The sequence below is a fragment of the Chionomys nivalis genome, chromosome 10 (genome assembly GCF_950005125.1).
Source record: "Chionomys nivalis chromosome 10, mChiNiv1.1, whole genome shotgun sequence".
Classification (NCBI taxonomy): Eukaryota; Metazoa; Chordata; class Mammalia; order Rodentia; family Cricetidae; genus Chionomys; species Chionomys nivalis.
Window position 1 is genome coordinate 6,828,727 of NC_080095.1, and position 21,587 is coordinate 6,850,313.

The window sequence follows — 21,587 nt, forward strand, 5'->3', positions numbered from 1 at the left end:
CTGGGAAACTTTGAGCTTATATCTTGATGTTACTTCCACAGGTCTACACAAGGATTGGGGATATAGTATGGGTTTCATTTCTTCAGGCAGGATTAGAACTGGACTTTAGTATCCTCCTGCCTGACCCAAGGTCAACTACCTCTTTCTTCTAAAGCTGCATTAGTACCTTATCAAAGAGTACACTGTTCATGAATATACAAATGACATGGTAAATATAGAGATGTCCACACCCAGAACAACATATGATCAGTGTCCTCTCCACAGTCACTGAGCACACAGGTTCTTACCATGGAGTGGAGCTGGATCACTCTCTTCCTCATGTCACTAACTACAGGTAAAGGGGCATACCAGTTCCAAATCTGAAGAGAGAACAGTAACAGAGGTGACAATGACTCCTAAACTGTCTTTTCTCTACAGGTGTCCACACCCAGGTACAGCTGCAGCAGTCTGGGCCTGAGCTTGTGAGGCCTGGGACCTCAGTGAAATTGTCCTGCAGGGCCTCTGACAATATCGCTAACTACTATATTCACTGGGTGAAGCAGAGACCTGGTCAGGGCCTGGAGTGGATTGCATGGATTGATCCTGAAAATGGTAATACTAACTACAATCAGAAGTTCCAGGGCAAGGCCACACTGACTGCAGACACATCCTCCAGCACAGCCTACATGGAGCTCAGCAGCCTGACTTCTGAAGACACTGCGGTCTATTACTGTACAACGCACAGTGTTGCAACCACATCCTGAGTGTGTCAGAAACCCTGGAGAAACAGGAAGCTGCCCTGGGACTGAGATGACAGAGACGACTAGCCTGAAAATTTACACAGAAATAATCTTTCTAAGTGTCTGTTTTCTGCTTCCTTCTCTATAAATAAAATGATGCTAATTGACCCCCATTTACATGTTTCTCTGTAATAAAACACTAAAGAAGGGAAAACTGTGTTAATGCATACTGACAGAATTTTTTTCTGGATTCGAAGAAATTTGAACTTTTGGGAGTAGCTATGAACAATGTATAATATGAATTTAATCAGTAAAGTTCACATAAACAGCATCTGACCAAACCAAAACTCCTCTCACAATCTTTAGTAGCATGAATGTGTGTTTTTAAATTCTACCTGTGTTGTGCAGCAGAATTTCAGTTTTTCAGAATGGAAGAGATATTTACATCATAATGTCCTACCACATAAGTGTAAATCTTATAAGTTGACAAAAATATCATTAAATTACTTTTCATAGAACTGATTTATTTACCCAACATGTATGCATGTCAGTTAAGAATAGGATTGAGGTTATTCATATTAATCTGATCTTAAGTTTACTGCCTTTCCAGAACAAGTACCTGACCTACAGTCTCAGGCTTTTACAGACACTGACCTACTCTGACATGCCATCATCCTTCACATTCCTCTGGATATGATGAAGTCACTCATGTTCTATAGAGTGATTGATTTGGATACCTGGGCCAATAACAAGAAACATGGAATCCTGTGGTACTTGATAATCTCAAGGGGTTGATTCAGTAAGAAATCTCTGTAGTGTAGAAGGATAGTTTGGCATGTTCCTGTAACCAACAGAAATCCCCTAGAAATATGAATCCTATGTCATAATCTTCATATGTTGTCATAGGTAGGAATCCCATTGGTCTATTCTATGGTAGAAACATTTAAACCTCTGTTGAATTTAAAATACTGTCTTCGTAAAGCACTCTCCTGTCTCCACCAACAGAAAAACATTAATGATCAGCTGGCAAGGGATCCTTTCCCCTGGATTGAACAAGACTCAACAATGTTAAGGCATCAGTCAAGTGACTGTAAGACCTTGATTCTAGCAGTTGTTTGTTGCATGCTGCAGAGCCATTTTGAAGTGCCCCAAACTCCTTGTACTGCAAACTTAAACACTTTATACTCCCCATTCTGTACAGCCACTGTGGAATCAGTGTGACTGTTCCAGAGGAAGATTGGAATAGAACTACCCCAGCATCCAGCTATATCACTCTGGAGCATATACCAAAATGACTCTATATTCTACTAGAGACACTGACTCAATAATGTTCACTGCTGCTATTTTGATAATAGCCAGAAATTGGGAAAAGCCCAGATATCCACCAATGGAAACTGTGGTACTAAACTGAAAGCTATAATATAGATAGAGAGAACCTAGTGCAGAACTGAGTTTGCCCTCTGCTTGCTTCTCCAATTTCTTCGAGTTCATATGATATTTGCTGAGGCACCTTGATTGTGATTTCAGTCTCTCTGAGCCCATATGGGGCCTGCTTAGATATTTTATTTGATTTTTTAAAGAATTTATGGTGTTAACTACTGTTACAGAAGACATGAATCTCGAAATATTTGGCTGTTCATGAAGTTTATGTTATGTGTTTCAGAGCAGGGACTTAGAACTTGAAATTCACTGCTAGGCATGTTTTTTGGTAAGAACATAATGTAGGTTCAAGAGTAGCGGTCCCTCTTTTAAATCCTGCATACCCACTTCAGGAGTTAAAATTGTGTAAATGGAAGATCTGAGAACAAGCCCTGCACTGCCACGGGAGGCTGTGCTAAGGTCCTGAATAGATTTCCTTGTGGAGGAGCAGGCTTCTTGATCACCCCACAGATTTGTCTTGATCCCTGAGATGGGACCCTCTCCTCATTTCCTGACATGGAATTCCCCTGGAAATTTTTATTTGATTGTCATTTTAGATTATTATATGGCGAGTGGATTTTTATTTATTTATTTATTTATTTTTTGATCCAGTCAATTCGGTGTTCTGTATGTTTCTTCAACCTTCATAGGAATATCTTTCTTTAGCTTGGGAAAGTTTTCTTCTATAATTTTATTAAATATATTTTCTGGACCATTGACCTGTACTTCTTCTCTTTCTTCTACCCCTATTAATCTTAGGTTTGGTCTTTTTATTGTGTCCCAGATTTCCTGAATGTTTTGTGATGAGAATCTGTTGGATTTGCTGTTTTCTTTGATCAGAACATTTATTTTCTCTATGGTATCTTCAGAATTTGAGATTCTTTCTTCTATCTCTTGTATTCTGTTGGTTATGCTTGTTTCTGTAGTCTCTATTCGTTTACCTAGATTTTCTATATCCAGCAGGCCCTCAGTTTGTGTTTTCTTCCTTGTTCCATTTCAGTTTTCAAATCTCGAACTCTTTCCATTATCTGTTTGATTGTTTTTCCTTGGTTTCCTAGGATATCATTTACGGATTTACTCAATTCTTCAAACTTTTTGTTATTCTTCTCATCCATTTCTTTAAGGGAGTTTTTCACCTCCTGTTTAAGGGCCTCTATCACTTTCATAAAGTCAATTTTTTCTACTTATTCATTAAGGTGTTCAAGTCCTCTTGTTGTAAGTTTGCTGGGTTCTGGTAATTTCGTGTTGTTTTTCAGATTGTTGGAGGAATTCTTGCATTGGTGCCTGCCCATCTCTTCCTCCGAATGCTCCCCTATGGATCTTCTTTTACAGGATCAGATCTCCTTGCTGGCCAGGGAGCTAGCAGACAAAAGGCCTACCTTGCTGCAGGCAGGCTATTGTAACAAAGGAACTCCCGCCCTCATGATTGAGCTCACTACCCAGTCCCAGCGCCCAAACAGCTGACTGGCATTTTTTTAGTCCAATATTTCCCTCTCCTGTATCTCAGGCACAATCCTGGTTCCTTCCTCGCACCTGGGCTTACTTTCCGCTTGTGGCACTGCTTGATCTGATGCCAGGTAAGACTGTACCTGATGCTGTTCCCAGGAGGCACTGCAACCCTCTTTCCCTCTGGGCCTTTATTTCTTTATTCGGAAGGAACATCTTTAAGTGTCTTTCCATGTGAACCTGCAGCTAAATCCAGTCCCTGTGTATTTGAGGGGCCAATGTCTGAACAAATCTGAGTATAATCAGAGATGTCACCTTTCTACCTAAAAGGTGTGAGAGCAGCGTTATATATAGCATTAGCATTTTCAAAGGCTAGCTGTTTAAATGTCAAAGTCCTGCTTCTGCATCTCTAATTAACCAGCTTGATATCTGCTTCAGCCTGAAACAGCTCATCAGGTCCCCGTTTTATATTAGAAAAGTTCTCAGCCTACTCTTTAAAAGATGGAAGTTTATTTATATGCAGGCCTTATTGTCAGCTGCATTAATTTGGGCATATGTTGCTATATCAAAGTTTAAATGCTGATCTGTTCCTCTATAAGGCCCCTCACCTGCAGGCATATCCTAGAAAATAGGAACTTGTTGGGCCATATTTCTCTCAGCTGTGGCCTGACATTGTTTTGTAAACTCATTTGTCCACAACAGATAGTTCCCCCTGACAGGCAAGCTTTGGTCAACTGCAGTCAATCCTTGAGGACAGGGCTTCTAAAGCCATATTCTCCAGATGTGTTTGCATAAAAAGGGACACTGGATGGTATTGTGTACAAACTGCTTTTAATTCTTCTTTAATTTAATTTTATTTTTTTTATTGAAAAAAATTCTGCCTCCTCCCCACCTCCCATTTCCCTCTCCCTCCTCCCACTTGTCGTTCCTCCCTCACTCCTCTCCGCCTCTCCCCATTCCTTTCCCCCTCTCTCTCCAGTCCAAAGAACAGTCAGGGTTCCCTGCTCTGTGGGAAGTCCAAGGTCCTCCCCCCTCCATCCAGGTCTAGGAAGGTGAGCATCCAAACAGGCTGGCTCCCACACAGCCAGTACATGCAGTAGGATTAAAACCCAGTGCCATTGTCTTTGGCTTCTCATCAACCCTCATTGTCTGCCATGTTCAGAGGGTCCAGTTTTATTCCATGCTTTTTCAGTCCCAGTCCAGCTGGCCTTGGTGAGCTCCCAATAGATCAGCCCCACTGTCTCAGTGGGTAGGTGCACCCCAGGCGGTCTTGACTTCCATGGTCATGTTCTCCCTCCTTCTGCTCCTCATTTGGACCTTGGGATCTCAGCCCAGTGCTCCAATGTGGGTATGGTGATATGCAAGATATTCATCAGTATGGCAATAGGATAGGGCTATTTCACGTTCCCTCTCCTCAATTGCCCAAGGAAATAACTGGAGACTTCTCCCTGAACACCTGTGAGCCCCTCTAGAGTCAAGTCTCTTGCCAACCCTAAGATGGCTCCCTTAATTAGGATATATGCTTCCCTGCTCCCATATCCACCCTTCCTTTATCACAATCATCCCATTCCCCCAAGCTCCCCCCATCCTCCCCTTCTCACTTTTCTCTCCCCACTTTCCCCTTACCCCCATCCCAACCCACCCCCAAGTTCCCAATTTTTGCCCAGCAATCTTGTCTACTTCCAATATCCAGGAGGATGTCTATATGTTTTTCTTTGGTTCACCTTCTCATTTAGCTTCACTAGGATAACAAATTATAGGCTCAATGTCCTTTATTTACGGTGAGAAACCAATTATGAGTGAGTACATCTCATGTTCATCTTTTTGAGTCTGGGTAACCTCACTCAGCATAGTGTTTTCTATTTCAATCCATTTGCATGCTAAATTCAAGATGTCATTTTTTTTTTTTTTACTAAAATGTATATATTCCACACTTCATCCATTCTTCCATTGAAGGGCATCTAGGTTGTTTTCAGGTTCTGACTTTTACAAATAATGCTGCTATGAACATAGTTGAACAAATGCTTTTGTAATATGATAGGGCACTTCTTGTGTATATTTCCAAGAGTAGTATGCTGGGTCCTGGGGTAGGTTGATACTAAATTTCCTGAGAAACTGCCACACTGATTTCCAAAGTGGTAGGACAAGTTTGCATTCCCACCAGCAATGGATGAGTGTACCCCTTAGTCCATAACCTCTCCAGCAAAGGCTATCATTGGTGTTTTTGATTTTAGCCATTCTGACAGGTGTAAGATGGTATCTCAAAGTTGTTTTGATTTGCACTTCCCTGAATGTCTGTGCTGCTGGGGTTATACGTAGGAAGTGATCTCCTGTGCCCATATGTTGTAGAGTACTTCCCACTTTCTCTTCTATCAGGTTCAGTGTGTTCAGATTGAGATTGAGGTCTTTGATCCATTTGGACTTATGTTTTGTGCATGGTGATAGATATGGATCTATTTTCATTCTTCTACAGGTTGACATCCAGTTATGCCTGTACCATTTGTTGAAAATGCTTTCTTTCTTCCATTGTATACTTTTAGCTCCTTTATCGAAAATCAGGTGTTCATAGGATTGAGGGTTAAAATCCAGGTCTTCTATTCAATTCCATTGGTTGACTTCTCTGTTTTTATGCCAATACCAAGCTGTTTTCCATAATGTAGCTCTGTAATAGAGTTTGAAGTCAGGGATGGTAATGCCTCCAGAAGTTCCTTTATTGTACAAGATTGTTTTGGCTATCCTGGGTTTTTTGTTTTCCATATAAAGTTGATTATTGTCCTCTCAAGTTCTGTGAAGAATTTTGATGGGACCTTGTTGGGGATTGCATTGTATCTATAAATTGCCTTTGGTAGAATTGCCATTTTTACTATGTTGATCCTCCCAATCCAAGAGCAAGGGAGATCCTTCCATTTTCTGGTATCCTCTTCAATTTCTTTCTTCAGTGCCTTAAAGTTCTTGTCAAATAGATCTTTCACTTCCTTGGTTAGAGTTACCCCAAGATATTTTATGCTGTTTGTGGCTATCGTGAAAAGTGATGCTTCTCTGATTCCCTCTCTGCTTCCTTATCCTTTGTTTATAGGAGGGCAACTGACTTTTTGGAGTTGATCTTGTATCCTGCCACATTACTAAAGGTGTTTATCAGCTGTAGGAGTTCTTTGGTGGAGTTTTTGGGGTCGCTTATGTATTCTATCATATCATCTGCAAATAACGAAAGTTTAACTTCTTCCTTTCCTATTCGAATCTGTTTGTTTCCCTTATGTTGTCTTACTGCTATTGCTAGAGCTTTAAGCACTATATTGAAGAGGTATGGAGAGAGTGGACAGCCTTGTCGTGTTCCTGATTTTAATGGGATGGCTTTGAGTTTCTCTCCATTTAATTTGATGTTAGCTGTCGGCTTGCTGTAAATAGCTTTTATTATATTTAGTTATGACCCTTGTATCCCTAATCTCTCTAAGACCTTTATCATAAAGGGATGTTGAATTTTGTCAAATGCTTTTTCGGCATCTAATGAAATGATCATATGGTTTTTTTCTTTCAGTTTATTTATATGATGGATTACATTGATAGATTTTCATATGTTGAACCAATCCTGCATCTCTGGGATGAAGCCTACTTGATCATAATGGATAATTTTTCTAATGTGTTCTTGGATTCGGTTTGCCTTTATTTTATTGAGTATTTTTGCGTTGATGTTCATGAGTGAGATTGGCCTGTAATTCTCTTTCTTGGTTGTGTCTTCCTGGAGCTCTCTGAGCCCTAGGCAGATCTAAACTATCTATTATGGTAGGAAAGGGTTTACTCTCTAAGAAGAGGAGATTTGCAGAGTGTCTAGTTTCTGTGAAAGTGATGCTATCAACTCGTTCAAGTCTTTTAAATCCTTCTGAATCTCCCCAGCAGGTTTCTGCCTTTCTGTATTCCAGGTCATAAGGGAGGGAGGTGTAAACTCATCATTATGGTATTTAACACTTCTTTCTTTAAGTTGTGAGACTCAGACAGATCATAATCACACAGTCCTGTAAATGCTTCCTCATCTAGCAACTCCTCCAGCAGTTTGTAGGGTTCTGTCTCACTTCTGTTTCAGGTGGAAGTATCTCCTACCATTTGGGGCATATAGCATATACTGCTATACTATTTGTGTTTTAATAAATAAAACATGCCTGAAGATCAGAGGGCAAAGCAACCAAACTGGTCAGCCACACAGACCAGGAAGTGGTGTCACACACCTTTAATCCCAGGATTTAGGAGACGGAAGTGATTGGAACTCTGTGAGTTGAAGGCCACTCTGGAGTATGCAAGATTGAGTCTGTCTAAAAGGGAAACAGAGCTCATGAAAAGGTGATCCCAGCACTTGGGATCACACACCTTTAATCTCAAAACTAGGGAGGAAGAGACAGGAGCAATATGACTGGGAAGAGAAAGGAATATAAAGCAGGAAGAGACAGGCACTCAGTGGACTGTGGAGTCTGAGGATTCATGGAGACAGGATCTTACCCTTTCTGTCTGCAGATTTGGGAGACATAAAAGGTCTGCCTAGCAGTAGGATGCTTTGCCTTTTTTATTTTCAGCTTGAACTCCAATATCTGTCTATGGGTTTTTATTATTCCTGCTACATTCTCCTGTATAAGTGCCCAGAAATGAAGAGTATCTCTACAGATTTTTTCAGGTCCATATTTGTAATAATTTTGTTAGATTTTTTTTTATTCCAATTTCTTTCCTTGTTCCCATGTCCAAGGTCCTGTGCTTGGGAAACCAAGGGCACAGCTGGTCTATAAATTCTAATATTCTGCCCTTGCTGCTGCTTCACTCGAACTTCTCTGTCCTTTAAAGTATCTCTAAGCAATTTCACAAAAAGCTGATTACATTTTCCCTGCCCCATATCTATAATTTTAACTTACATTTTTTATCCTGATATTGTTCACTGATTTTCTACTTTTATTACCTATTTGAATGCTTGATTCTCACCTCTACACCTGCAGTGTGATATTCACATGCAATGTCTGTCATTTTCCCTACCTGGACTACTGGCCACACATCTGGGTGCCGTCAGAGTTGAGCCTTGATGGGTTTATGTGTTCCAGGGTAGAGGCACGTGGATTATACGTGATAGGTAGAGAAAACAGAGACACAAAAGAAAAGGACAGAGACACAGAATAGAGTTAGGAGGACAACCCATGGATACTGAATTCACCTGTGTTTATGTTCCATATGCTTTATATACCCAATCCCCAAAGGTGGGAAGAAGGCAAAAGAGTACTTTACTATGACAGAAAGAACAAACAGCAATTACCTCCTTAATACCTGAAACATCAGGTAGCTACATCCTCAGTTAATTATTCCATCCGTTAGAGAAGACATGCAGTGACCACACTCTAGGTGAAACATCCTGTAGCTTGCCACACCCTGGGTCAAATATTCTGTTATAATCTTGAAGGAACAAGAATAAGCCTAAACTCCAATCATTGGTCAAGTTGGAACAATTCACTTCTGTGGGTTCTGACACTTCAGGTACCCTGGCTCACTTTCGTGACTCCGCAGTTCTTCACCAACAATACAGCCTGATTTGAAGATGCCACCAAGACCAGTGAAATTCCTCACAAGCTCTCAGCTATGGTTATGGTTGTATATGATGTTTCTGACATAAATCTTGCTTTATAGCAGGAAGATATACCAATATGGTCTTCTGGTGCTCATGAAAACCAGCAGAACTGTGATTCTGCATTTCTAACACAGGAACCCAGATCTCAAGGTCCCATTGTAAGCAAAACATAGTCATGGCTATTTTCAGTATTAGGTGTACGTAGAGCTCATCAGAGAGTCACAGATAGATAGGAGGTGTCTTCTTGCTTTTTCCTGTTGCTGGCAGCTGGTGCCCAGTATTTGGATTTCTGAGTGTTTGAAAGTTGAAAGCTGTCTGTTATGTGACTGAACCCATAAGTCCAAAAGGGGCAGTTTCAAGCCCCAGAAATTTCTTTAGAAAAGGTTTAAGATCAGGACCTGTCCCTGGTGCTTAGTCAACTTTTGGGCACTTGTTTCCCATGCAGGATAACCTCCCCCAGCCTTGGCACAAAGGGAAGAGCTGGGTTCTGGCTCAATTTTACCTGCCATGCTTTTTTCTAGCCCATGCTAGGCCTGCTCCTTTACCAGTGGAGATGGAGGATTTGATGGAGAGGAGGATAGATGTTAGGAGGTGTTGGGATGGAACTAGAAGAGATGAGGGAGGAGAAACAGTGGTCAGTATGTAAAATAAATGAAAAAAAAAGTTATTTCAATAAAATAAAAAGAAAAAAGGATTTGTGTCCTTAACCAGTAGGATGGGAAGTTGGGGAATGGAATATTCTAGAAGAACATGAAGATTGAACCTCTCTGTAGTACCTGCCCAAGGGAAAACTAGGGCAGAAACTTCTCAAGGCAGGGGACTTTATAAACTAATGTGGTGTACCAAATAAGAAAGTCAGCCCTTATTTTCTTTTCTCTATGCTCATTTCTCTTTCTGTAAAATGTTAAAAATTACTTTTCTTATAGTAATCTCTTTAATTTATTACATAGTGACAGTCTTGTTTCCCACATTGTTCACTGATTGACATTGAACTCAGCACACTTTCCATGGAGTTGGGACTGAAGTGGATTTTCAAGGTTGCTATTTTAAGGGGTAATATGGGGAAGTGAAGATGACCATGAATGAATAGGAGTAAGAAGGATGGTGGGTATGTTTGACAGGTTCCTGACCAGAAATCTCTTTGTCTGAAGGTGTTCAGTGTGAATGCATCTGGTGTAGTCTTGGGGTACTTGGGTCATCCTGGGTTTCTATGATACTTTTCTGTTCAGTCTTTGACTCACCTTTAGTGATTAGTGGATGGATATAATGTTCCTGTCAGGCTCCAGGTAAAGTCCTAGAGTGGTTGTCTCTCATAATGTATATTAGAAAAGTTATTTAGAACTCCAAATGCACACAACCATGCACATTACAATCAGGATGTCAAATATTCAAAGTAAAAAATGAAGCCTAAAAGAAGCATGAAAAAACCCTGAAAACCCACAAATACAAAAAACATCAGGAATACTGAAGATTTTTCATCAACAATTATGAAGACTGGAAGGACATGGAATGCACTATTTCAGTTTCTTAAAACAACCAGCTCTGAACCAAGAATGCTATACCCTGTTAAGCTCTCTTTCAATATTGGTGGAGAAATAAAGGTATTTCCAGGCAATTCATAACAACTGAGTTAGAAATTCAGAAAGTTTTTAGGGTAATACTGTACAGGAATGAAAATGAACTATAACCTGATTGCAGATAAACGAAATAGACGTGAGGAAGAAACAACTATGTTCTATACAGCAACTCATCAAACCCCCAACCTAGTATAGAAATAGAAAAATATAACCCATATTTCCAGAAGACAGAGTATCACTCAACAAATATATAGGAAATAGCAAACCTCCTTTTTGCTAACCTAAAATGTAAAAGGTATTGGTGCACCATCAAAAAAGTTACAGCAAATGTACAAGATCAAAAATAGGAAAGAACCCAACAGTATTCTGTGTCTAAGAAACATACTTTACCAGTAAAGATGCGTAATATATAATTATAAAAGGATGCAAAGCAAACTGCCAAACATTTGGAAAAACATAAAAAAATGGATATCTGTCAAAGTAAACATCTGAATAAACACATTACAAGTGATTAAAATAAGGCACTACTATTTAGTAAAAAAAAGAATTTGTCCAAGAGATAAAAGAATTACAAACCTTTATACACAAAGTACTGAATCCAGAATTTTATGAAACAAACACTAAAAGAAATAAAGACTAATAGGTTTTGACATAGTCATAATCTGGCACTTCCAGAGTCCACTCTCAAATTAGATAGCTTTTCCAAACTAAAACCAAGTGAAGTTCAGAGCTAAACAATTATAAGGATGAACTTGACTTAATGGATCTTGCACTTAACCTATAGAAAATACATAATTTTCTCCTATGGAACCTACTCAAAAATTTTCACATCATAGGACACGAGTTAATTCTCAAGAAATTCAAAACATTGAGGCAATGTTCCTATTAGAACATAAGGCAATAAATGTAGGAATCAACAGGAGAAATGACAGAAACCAAAAATGTGCTTGAAGATGAAATAACAGGCTTATTATTGAACAGTAGGTTATCCAAGAAATCATAGAGGATATTTTCTTTATATAACCATTTATTCATTTTCTAACTGCCTTGCTGCTTTTTAAATCTGTTTTTATTGATCTATATATTTTTCTCCATTCCCCTCTTTTCCTTTCCCCTTCTACCTTCTTCCATGATCCCCATGCTCCCAATTTACTTAGGTGATCTTGTCCTTTTCTACTTCCCATGTACAATAGATCCATGTATGTATCTCTTAGGGTCCTCTTTGTTGTCTAGGTTCTCTGGGATTGTGAATTATATGTGAGTTTTTCTTTCCTTTATGTTTAAAAGTCACTTATAAATGAGTACATATGATATTTATCTTTCTGGGTCTGGATTACCTCACTCAATATGATGTTTTCTACATCCATTCATTTGCTTATAAATTTCAAGATATCATTATTTTTTTCTACTGTGTAGTACTCCTTAGTGTAAATGTACCACTTTTTTTTTTTTTATTCATTCTTCGCCTGAGGGGCATTTAGGTTGCTTCCAGGTTCTGGCTATGACAAATAATGCTGTTATGAACATAGATGAGCACATGTCCTTGTGGTATGATTGAGCATCCTTTTGGATATATATCCCCAAGTGGTATTACTGGGTCTTGAGGTAGGTTGTTTCCTAATTTCTGAGAAATCGCCATACTAATATCCAAAGGGACTGTACCAGTTTGCATGCCCACCAGCAATGGGAGAGTGTTCCCCTTACTCCACATCCCCTCCAGCATAAGTTGTCATCAGTGTTTTTGATCTTGGCCATTCTTACAGTTGTAAGACGAAATCTCTTACAACTGTAAGATTCAGGTTTGCATTTCTCTGATGACCGAGCATGTTAAGCATTTTCTTAAGTGTCTTTTAGCCATTTTAGATTCCTTCATTGAGAGTTCTCTATTTACGACTGTACCTCGTTTTTTATCCATTCATTGGTTCTTTTTTGTTTTCTTTGGGGGTTCAACCTGAAGATCAGAAAAGCAAAACAGTGAATTCACTAGAGAGCTCTTTTCTCTAAGAAATCTCCAGATTGGATGAGAGTGAGTTCCTGTCTCACCCTCCTCTCCTGTTCTTGGATTAAAGGTGTACAACACCACCGCCCAAACTCTATGGCTACCTAGTGTGGTTCCTGGGATTAAGAGTTTTTTTGCCACCACTCTCTGATCTGTGTGGCTGACTAGTGTGGCTGTTTTGCATTCTGGTCTCCAGGCAAGCTTTATTTATTAAAATACAGATGAAATATCACTACAGGAACAGTCATCTCTGCTCTCCCTGAGTGCAGTAGCCATGTGACCAGCTACCCCACATTCTTGCTTCAGTACCTGTATGCCTGTATAGTCATGATAGTTTATACCCTTAAATTGTGACCCAACATATAACATTCTTTCCACAAGTTACTTATGTCAAGCATTTTGTCCCAACAATGAGAAAAATAACTAATTCAAGGGACAATATATGATGTTAATTTTTTTAATGAGTTGTGGTGACCTGAATTGCAATAATTAGATACATACAAACCACATTCTCAAATAGGGGGAAATCTGCAGTTAAATATAGAATCTCATGTGCAATTATTGCCTACAGCTTGCCTTTCTGTGCTTTTCTTGCCACTACTAAGTCTATCATTCCTTCTCCGACTTTTATCTTTTATTTTTTTTAATTTTTATTTTTCCATTCAATTATTTACACTTCCTTCCCTCCTCCCAATTCCTTCCTGCTCCCCCACACCCCCTCCTCCCTCTCCTGCCCTACTTGAGAGAGGGCCAGGAATCCTGCCCTGTGGGAAGTCCAAGGCCCTTCCCCCTACATCCAGGCCTAGGGAGCTGTGAATCCATATAGACTAGGGTCCCAAAAAGTCAGAACATGCCATACAAACAAGTCCCAGCGCCTTTATCAATGGCTTCTCAGTCAGCCCCAATTGTCAGCCACAATCAGAGAGACTGGTTTGATCACATGCTCATTCAGACCTGGTCCAGCTGGATTTGGTGAGCTCCCATTAGAACAGGCACACTGCCTCAATTGGTGGACCAACCCCTCAAGGTCCTGACTTCCTTGCTCATCTTCTCCCTCCTTCTGCCTTTCAACTGGACCTTGGGAGCTCAGTCCGTTGATCTGATGAGGGTCTCTGTCTCTATCTCCATCCATTGCCGGACGAAGATTCTATGGTGATAATCTTATTGGAGATAATCATCAGCGTGATAATAGGGCAAGGCCAGTTCAGGTACCCTCTCCTCTGCTGTCCAAGAACCTATCTGGGGACATCCCTGTAGACACCTGGGATCCCCTCTAGATCCCAGTCTCTTGCCAACCCTAAAATGGAACCCTTATTGTAGATATCTTCTTCCCTGCTCCTATATCTGCCCTTCCCCCATCTTCACCTTCCCACTCCCCCTAGCTCTTGCCAGTCCTTCCCTTCTCCCTTCTCTCTCCCCCTCTCCCCTTCCTGCAAACTCACTCACACCCCCATGCTTACAGCTTTTGCTCTGCAAACTTGTTTGCTTTCAATTTCCAGGAGGATCTATATATGGTTTTCATTGAGTTCACCTTGTTATTTGGCTTCTCTGGGCTAGTGAACTATGAGCTTAATGACCTTGGTTTATGGCTAGAGTCCATAAATGAGTGAGTACATACCATATTCATCTTTTTGTTCCATGTTATTTCACTCAGGATAGTGTTTTCTATTTCCATCCATTTGCATGCAAAATTCAAGATGTCATTGTTTTTTGTTATTTATTTATTTATTAAAAATTTCCACATCCTCCCATTTCCCTCCCACTCCGCTCATTCCCTCTCCCACCTGCCTCTCCAGTCCTAAGAGCAGTCATGGTTTCCTGCCCTGTGGGAAGTCCAATATCCTCCCCTCTCCATTCAGGTCTAGGAAGGTGAGCATCCAAACAGACTAAGCTCCCACAAAACCAGTACACACAGTAGGATCAAAACCCAGTGCCATTGACCTTGGCTTCTCAGTCAGCCCTCCTTGTCCGACAGGTTCAGAGAGTCCGGTCTGATCACATGCTCCATCAGTCCCAGTCCAGCTTGCTTTGGTGAGCTCCCATTAGATCAGCTCCACCATCTCAGTGGGTGGGTGCACCCCTCACGGTCCTGACTTCCTTGCTCATGTTCTCCCTCCTTCAGCTCCTCATTTGGACCTTGGGAGCTCAGTCCAGTGCTCCAGTGTGGGTCTCTGCCTTTAGCTTCATCCATTGCCAGATGAAGGTTCTATGGTAATATGCAAGATATTCATCAGTATGGCTATAGGATAGGGCCATTACAAGCTCCCTTTCCTCAGCTGTCTAAGTATCTAGCTGGGGACATCTCCATGGACACTTGGGGACACATCTAGAGTCAAGTCTCTTGCCAACCCTAAAATGACTCCATTGGTTAGGATAACTTCTTCCCTGCTCCCGTATCCACCCTTCCTCCATCCCAACAGTCCCATTCCCCCAAGCTCTCCCCATGACCCCTTCTCACTTTTTTCTCCCCATATCCCCTTACCCCCCATGAATACGGTATTTACTCACTCATAAGTGGATTCTAGCCATAAATAAAGGACATTGAGCCTATAATCTGTGATCCTAGAGAAGCTAAACAAGAAGGTGAACCCAAAGAGAAACATATAGTTATCCTCCTGGATATTGGAAGGAGACAAGATTGTCAGGCAAAAAAATTGGAAACTCATCTATTTCTTTCTTTCTTTCTTTCTTTCTTTCTTTCTTTCTTTCTTTCTTTCTTTCTTTTTTTTTTTGGTTTTTTGAGACAGTGTTTCTCTGTGTTTTTTGGAGCCTGTCCTGGAACTAACTCTTGTAGACCAGGCTGGTCTCGAACTCACAGAGATCCGCCTGCCTCTGCCTCCCGAGTGCTGGGATTAAAGGCGTGCGCCACCACCGCCCGGCTTCATCTATTTCTTTAAGGGAGTTTTTCACATCCTGTGTAAGGGACTCTATCACTTTCATAATGTTATGTTTAAAGTCTATTTATTCTACGTCTTCTGGATTAGGGTGTTCAAGTCTTCCTGTTGTATGTTTGCTGGATCCTGGTGTTATCATGTTGTTTTTTTCAGATTGTTGGAGGAATTCTTGCATTGGCCCCTGCCCATCTCTTCCTTTAAGTGCCTTCTGGAAGGACAGATCTTCTGGTACAGGATCTGGGCCGCTTCCTGGCCAGGGACCTCACAGGCAAAAGGGTGTGCTTGCAGGGTGCTTGTTCAGTGCGACAATGAAACTCCTGCAGCAGTTGCCCTCACTACTTTGTCCCCAGACCCTTAGTCCCAAAACAGGCTGAGTCGGGGGATCCTATGACCCCACAGATGGAAAGAGGTGCTTCGTGGGCAAGCTGAGCTCCCTTTCTGGGGCGGCTGGGCAGCCTCTGGTCAGGCACACACTTACCCCTCCGGAACGATGGATCCATTGGATGACTATTTCTGCAATGTCATACTTCAAAAATCAAGGTAAAAAATCTACTATTTTGTAAGTATGTTAAAACTATAAGTTAAATGTAACAGAGAGATGACTCACCAGTTAGGAAACGCTACTCAATGTTGCTTCCAGATAGTCCCATTAGCTGATAATGATTGCCGGCAACATTAGCTCCAGTAAATCTGCATCTCCTTTCTGATGTCTTGGGGCTGCTGCTCACATATAGAACACATAAGCAAACATACACATACACACATATACAAATTGATAAATAAAAATAAAGGATACAAAACACTATGTAGACATAAAAGGTTAAAAAATTTATTAGAAATTATATAAACAGAATGAGTGAATAATACTGCTCCTAATAATTATGCTAGTACAAAGTGTAAGATATTTCTTTAAAAGTTCTTTCCAGGAGAACTCAGATTTTCCCCCAAACAGCAGGTATTGTCATCTTTTTTGTTGCTCAGCAGAACTAGATAACTAGACACTATTGCTAAAGACATTACATTTCTTTGATGAAAGACAGACATAAGTCAAGATAGAAGGGAGTTGAAAGTCTTCTCCTACTTGTATGGCTTTCATAAAACGAACAGGAATTATGTTGTGTAGGCTGTGGTGGAGAAAAGACATCAGTGGTCTTACCCAGCTGTGAGCCCTACCAGCAACAGTACTAACCAACAAGGCAGCATGAGCCCACTGCTGTAATTGTGACAAGGCTTTTACACAGGCAACCAAACTAACTCTGATTGGATCTGAGGCCTATTCCAAAGGAGGAAATCCATGTCTGGTCCTAAAAACTCTGTCAAAAACCCGTGACTAAGGAGGTCAGAGACCTCCAAACTGTGATTTCTTTAAGATCCCTATAGGGATCCATTACTGTTTTTTAATGAAACCAAGATGTCACTAATTTTCTCTCTAAACATACATGTTTGCAGCCACAGAGAAACAGTATGCTCAGACACAAGCCAGGCTAGTTTGTCTATAAATTGATCGGTCAGAATCCAGTGACTCTTGATTGCTCAGGATGCTAAAAAAAAAAAAAAAATAAAGAATGTGTCCTCAGCCCTCCAATGTCTGCTGTCACTCTAAAACTTGTAGACTATTGCGAAGGGTAAGAGCTGGAAGATATGGAGAAGGGCTACAAAATGCTGTGTCCTGGTCATAACAAAGTTATTGCTATCACTAATTCAACAGCAGCTGCGGTTGCTTATACTGGATCTGTACAGGAACAGTCCTATGAGTAATGACTCTTGGATAATGGAGGGGATCATGAGATCCTAGTGCTTCCCTTGTTAACTAATGAATTCTGGTAGATTCTGGGTGAACAGGGTATTATATTCAGTTATACACTTACTGGTGTACCTACCAGGATCCACTTGTCTTAATCCCATGGTTATATAGACAACCCTTGTTAAAGTCAATGGATCCTAAAACAAATCAAAATGAAATGAACATGTGCACGGTCTTGGGGAAGAAAGGAGGTTGTGTGACAGGGACACGAGAAATGTGAGAGAGGTGTGAGTCATTTACATGTATGTAGATTTCAGAACCCAAAATTAATTAATAAAATAAACAAATAAATAAGCAACTAAAACTTTTTTTTTCTTTTCAAAGAGAATTTACAAACCTCTTTTTAAGCCAAATTCTCTTATCAGGATTCAGTTATAACTAGAAAGTGGAGAGCTTTCACTGAAAAGTCTACTCAGTGTGTCAGTCATTCAAGAAGCAGTTCACTCTGAAGCTGAGCTCTGCTACCACTAAAGGCACCGTCTTGTGTTACTGTGCAGCAGACACAGTGAGCAGGTTCTCTGTCTGCTCAGGAACAGCCTCAATTGAGGATACTCATGTCCTGCAGGGGATGCTGTTGGTCCAAGTTTCACCAGGAATGAACATATAGTAGGTAAGAGAAACATCTGGCGAGTGGGGGAGTCCCTTGAGGCGCTAAGGTTTCCTGTCCTAACCTCAAATAACTGCAGAGACCATGTAAAACGTGTGATGTATCTTCTGTGACTACACTCTAAACTTAGTGCAGTAAAAATTCTTTATTAAGCAATATTGTACATATATTTTTATTCCTTACATATGAATCTATTGGACTGACAAAATCAATGGCATTTACATAAGGTATAATAGAAATTTTCAAACATGAGGTATCAAACACCTGATCATCATCAGCTGCACCAGAATCAGTAGCAGCATCTGTAATTATATCTGTAACTTCTTTTCTCTGGCAGGAGAGGTTTTCTCAGCTGGAATGTATGATTGTGACCTGGATTTCAGGCCTTGATTTTCCATCCACAGTGTTGAGCCCATGCAATTCTGCTAAGCAAGTGTAGGAGACCTGGTACCAAGGCATTGTCCACTGCCCCTTGAATCCCTCAGCTCAGAAGGAGAGAACAAGATGGGCATAATTGCATAATCTGAACTTGGTCATAGGAATTCATCATTTATTTTTCCGTGAATGTTTTCCCTAAAATGAAAGATTTTGGTCAAATTAGTAATTATATGGTTTTTGTGATTTGGGAAAAGAGAAGAAAGTCAATTAATTACAGATGTCCCTTTGCATATCTAGGATCCTGAAAGTGGAGAAGTGATGCCCTCACAAATAAACCACAAGATTACCCCATTCATGAATTTATACAATGTACTGAATATTCTGTCTGATTTTACCATGTAACTTATTCTCTATGGGAAGCAGAAATGGATTTTCTTGAGGGCTTCTTTGCCTTGCATCACAGGCTGGCTCCTCCTGAGGCTTGAACTTAAGTCCACCACAGGGAAATTGCAGGGCATGCAAATCTCTCCGGGCTCCACCTGACCCTGGGGTGAAAAGCCAAAGTTGGCTCTGGGTACACTTGCTGGTGTGCAGTCATGGACAGACTTATTTCATTATTCCTGCTGCTGATTGCTCCTCCATGTGAGTGTCAAGACTCCCTAAGGAATGAACTTCCATATCCTCGCTCTGTTCCAACATAACTTTATCCCTTTTCTCCACAGATGTCCTTTCCCACGTTACCCTGAAGAATTCTGGTCCTGGGCTGTTGCAGCCCTCCCAGACTCTCAGTCTGACCTGCACATTGTCTGGGTTTTCACTGAGCACTTATGGCATGGGTGTGGGCTGGATCCGTCAGTCCTCAGGGAAGGGTTTGGAATGGCTGGCAGACATTTGGTGGAATGCCGAGAAGTACTACAACCCATCTTTGAAGAGCCAGCTCACAATCTCCAAGGACACCTCCAACAAGCAGGTATTCCTCCAGATCACCAGTGTCGACACTGCAGATACTGCCACATACTACTGTGCTCGGAGAGCATTTGGAGCACAGAGACACAGCCTAGGCTGACAGCTGTATAATAGTTCAAATTGGTCTCATCTCTGTTCCTTCCTCAAGCAGGGCTGAAGCCTGGTGGGTGGGACACAACTTCCCTGCTAGCCTCTGGTGTTTCCTCTTCATTTTGAGCTTCAGAGCCTGGGTTTCCTCTCATAACCCTAGGTTCCTGTTAAGATGTTCAGAAATGGGGGTCTGTCTATGTTTGGTTTTATTAAGATAAAGGGTGCCTGGTCCCTAAACCAGGTGGTTCAGAGCTGTTATTCCTTTTATCCTTAAACCTCAATCCCCACAACAGCAGTTTTCAGCTTATTGTGATGTTCACCTTCAGTAAACAATGGAGAAGATAGGTTTTAGTGGATAAGCATTCTCAAATGGAGTCATTGGCCAAAGAGGTCCCAGGAAATCTTGCAAATATTTCTGGCTATTCCCAAGACTCCTACCCCCACAAACTGATGGAAGCACCCTCTCATTGAAGACACTACTTACGTATTTCAGTGATCACAGAAAAGTTGAGCCCAAGTAGAAACCCCTACTGATAACATTCACAGTGATGCATGCATAGGACAAAGCTTTCAGAGGCCAAAGGTGCTTCTTCTTGGAATTGATTGGAAGTAACAGAGAACCACAAATGAATACTGTGTATAGAGAGATTCGTGAACTCAGCCCTAAGAGGATGATATTCATCAAACCTTCGTCTCAGGAGGTAGAGGAGGAGGTGGAAAGATTGCAAGCGCCAGAGGTAGAAAGATTGCAAGGTCCAGAAGCAACAGTCTCCTCTGGACACAATAGGACTGATGCACATATGAACTCAGGGAGACTATGGAAGCAAACACATGGCTTGCATAGGTTTAATCTAGATTGGGTCCCAGAGATGAGAGAGGGAAAGGGACATGGGCTGCTACTTCTATTCAAGAAACTATCTGTAATATGTACCCAGTGGCAAAATTAGTCTTTTTAGTGGATCTTGCTGACTATATGAAGACTCTTGAAGGTGGGCTCTGTTTCCAGGATCTGGATAAACAAAACTAGCACAATGCCATATTTGTCAAGTGTTTGTCTCATTCTCATATAGCTTTGTTCAGTAAGTTTTTTGTGTTATTGTACATTTATTTATTTATTTATTAAAGAATTCTGCCTCCTCCCCACCACCACCTCCCATTTCCCTCCCCCAATCAAGTTCCCCTCCCTTGTCAGTCCTATGTTTCCAACTCTGTTTTCTTCTTCCTCTTCCTCTTCCTCTTCCTCCTCCTCCTCCTCCTCCTCCTCCTCCTCCTCCTCCTCCTCCTCCTCCTCCTCCTCCTCCTCCTCCTCTTCTTCTTCTTCTTCTTCTTCTTCTTCTTCTTCTTCTTCTTCTTCTTCTTCTTCTTCTTCTCCTTCTCTTTCCTTCTCCTTCTCCTCTCTCTCTCTCTCTCTCTCTCTCTCTCTCTCTCTCTCTCTCTCTCTCTCTCTCTCATTCTATCTGTGTGTGTGTTTCTGTGTGCCTGTGTGTGTGAAAGAGAGAAACACACAGAAAAAAAGACATTGAGTCAGAAAGATATTGTTCATTGTTTCTTTTAATTTTTCTTTTGTGTTTTGTAAAGATTGAGAGAAAAAAAGGCCATGGATTAGGTTGGTAAGGAGGTTAGGAGGATCTGGGAACATCTGGAAAAGAGAACATTTTTGAACAGAATGTATTGTTTACAAATGATTGTTTTCCCAAGGAAAAAAACACTATAATTCCTCCCATCCTACCAACATAAAACTGTGTATTTATTGTTCTTCAAAAAAATGAGGCCAAACAAGTTTATTTATATTTCTGGCATGTAAGCACAGAACATGGTTGCAGAATTCTCAAAAATTTCTAGTCAGTTGCCTACTGCACTGATAAGTTTCGAATCCCTAGTTATTGGAAATCTGTCACTACTGATGCAAAAAGCCAATCAAACCAAATCAATAATCCCAGGTTTAATCTGAGCAAAGCATTCCTGGGTGGCCACAGGAGAAGAGGAGAAACCATGAGGGAAACCATAAGGAAGGAGCTTTTAAGTGTTCTCCAGGAATGAAACCACCAAGGGTGACAACTTTATATGACATCTTTATATGATACTGAATCATAAT

The 21,587-nt window shown here is 40.8% G+C and overlaps 1 protein-coding gene across 1 annotated transcript; it reads left to right on the top strand.

Annotated features, from left to right (window-relative positions):
* Positions 1 to 288: 288 nt before the first annotated feature.
* LOC130882702 (immunoglobulin gamma-1 heavy chain-like) lies at positions 289 to 19,502 on the top strand. Its single transcript, XM_057782977.1, has 5 exons — positions 289 to 334; positions 418 to 711; positions 5,345 to 5,358; positions 18,396 to 18,417; positions 19,159 to 19,502. Exons 1-5 carry the CDS (start codon positions 289 to 291, stop codon positions 19,500 to 19,502), a joined length of 720 nt encoding a protein of 239 aa, XP_057638960.1.
* The last annotated feature ends 2,085 nt before the right edge of the window (positions 19,503 to 21,587 follow it).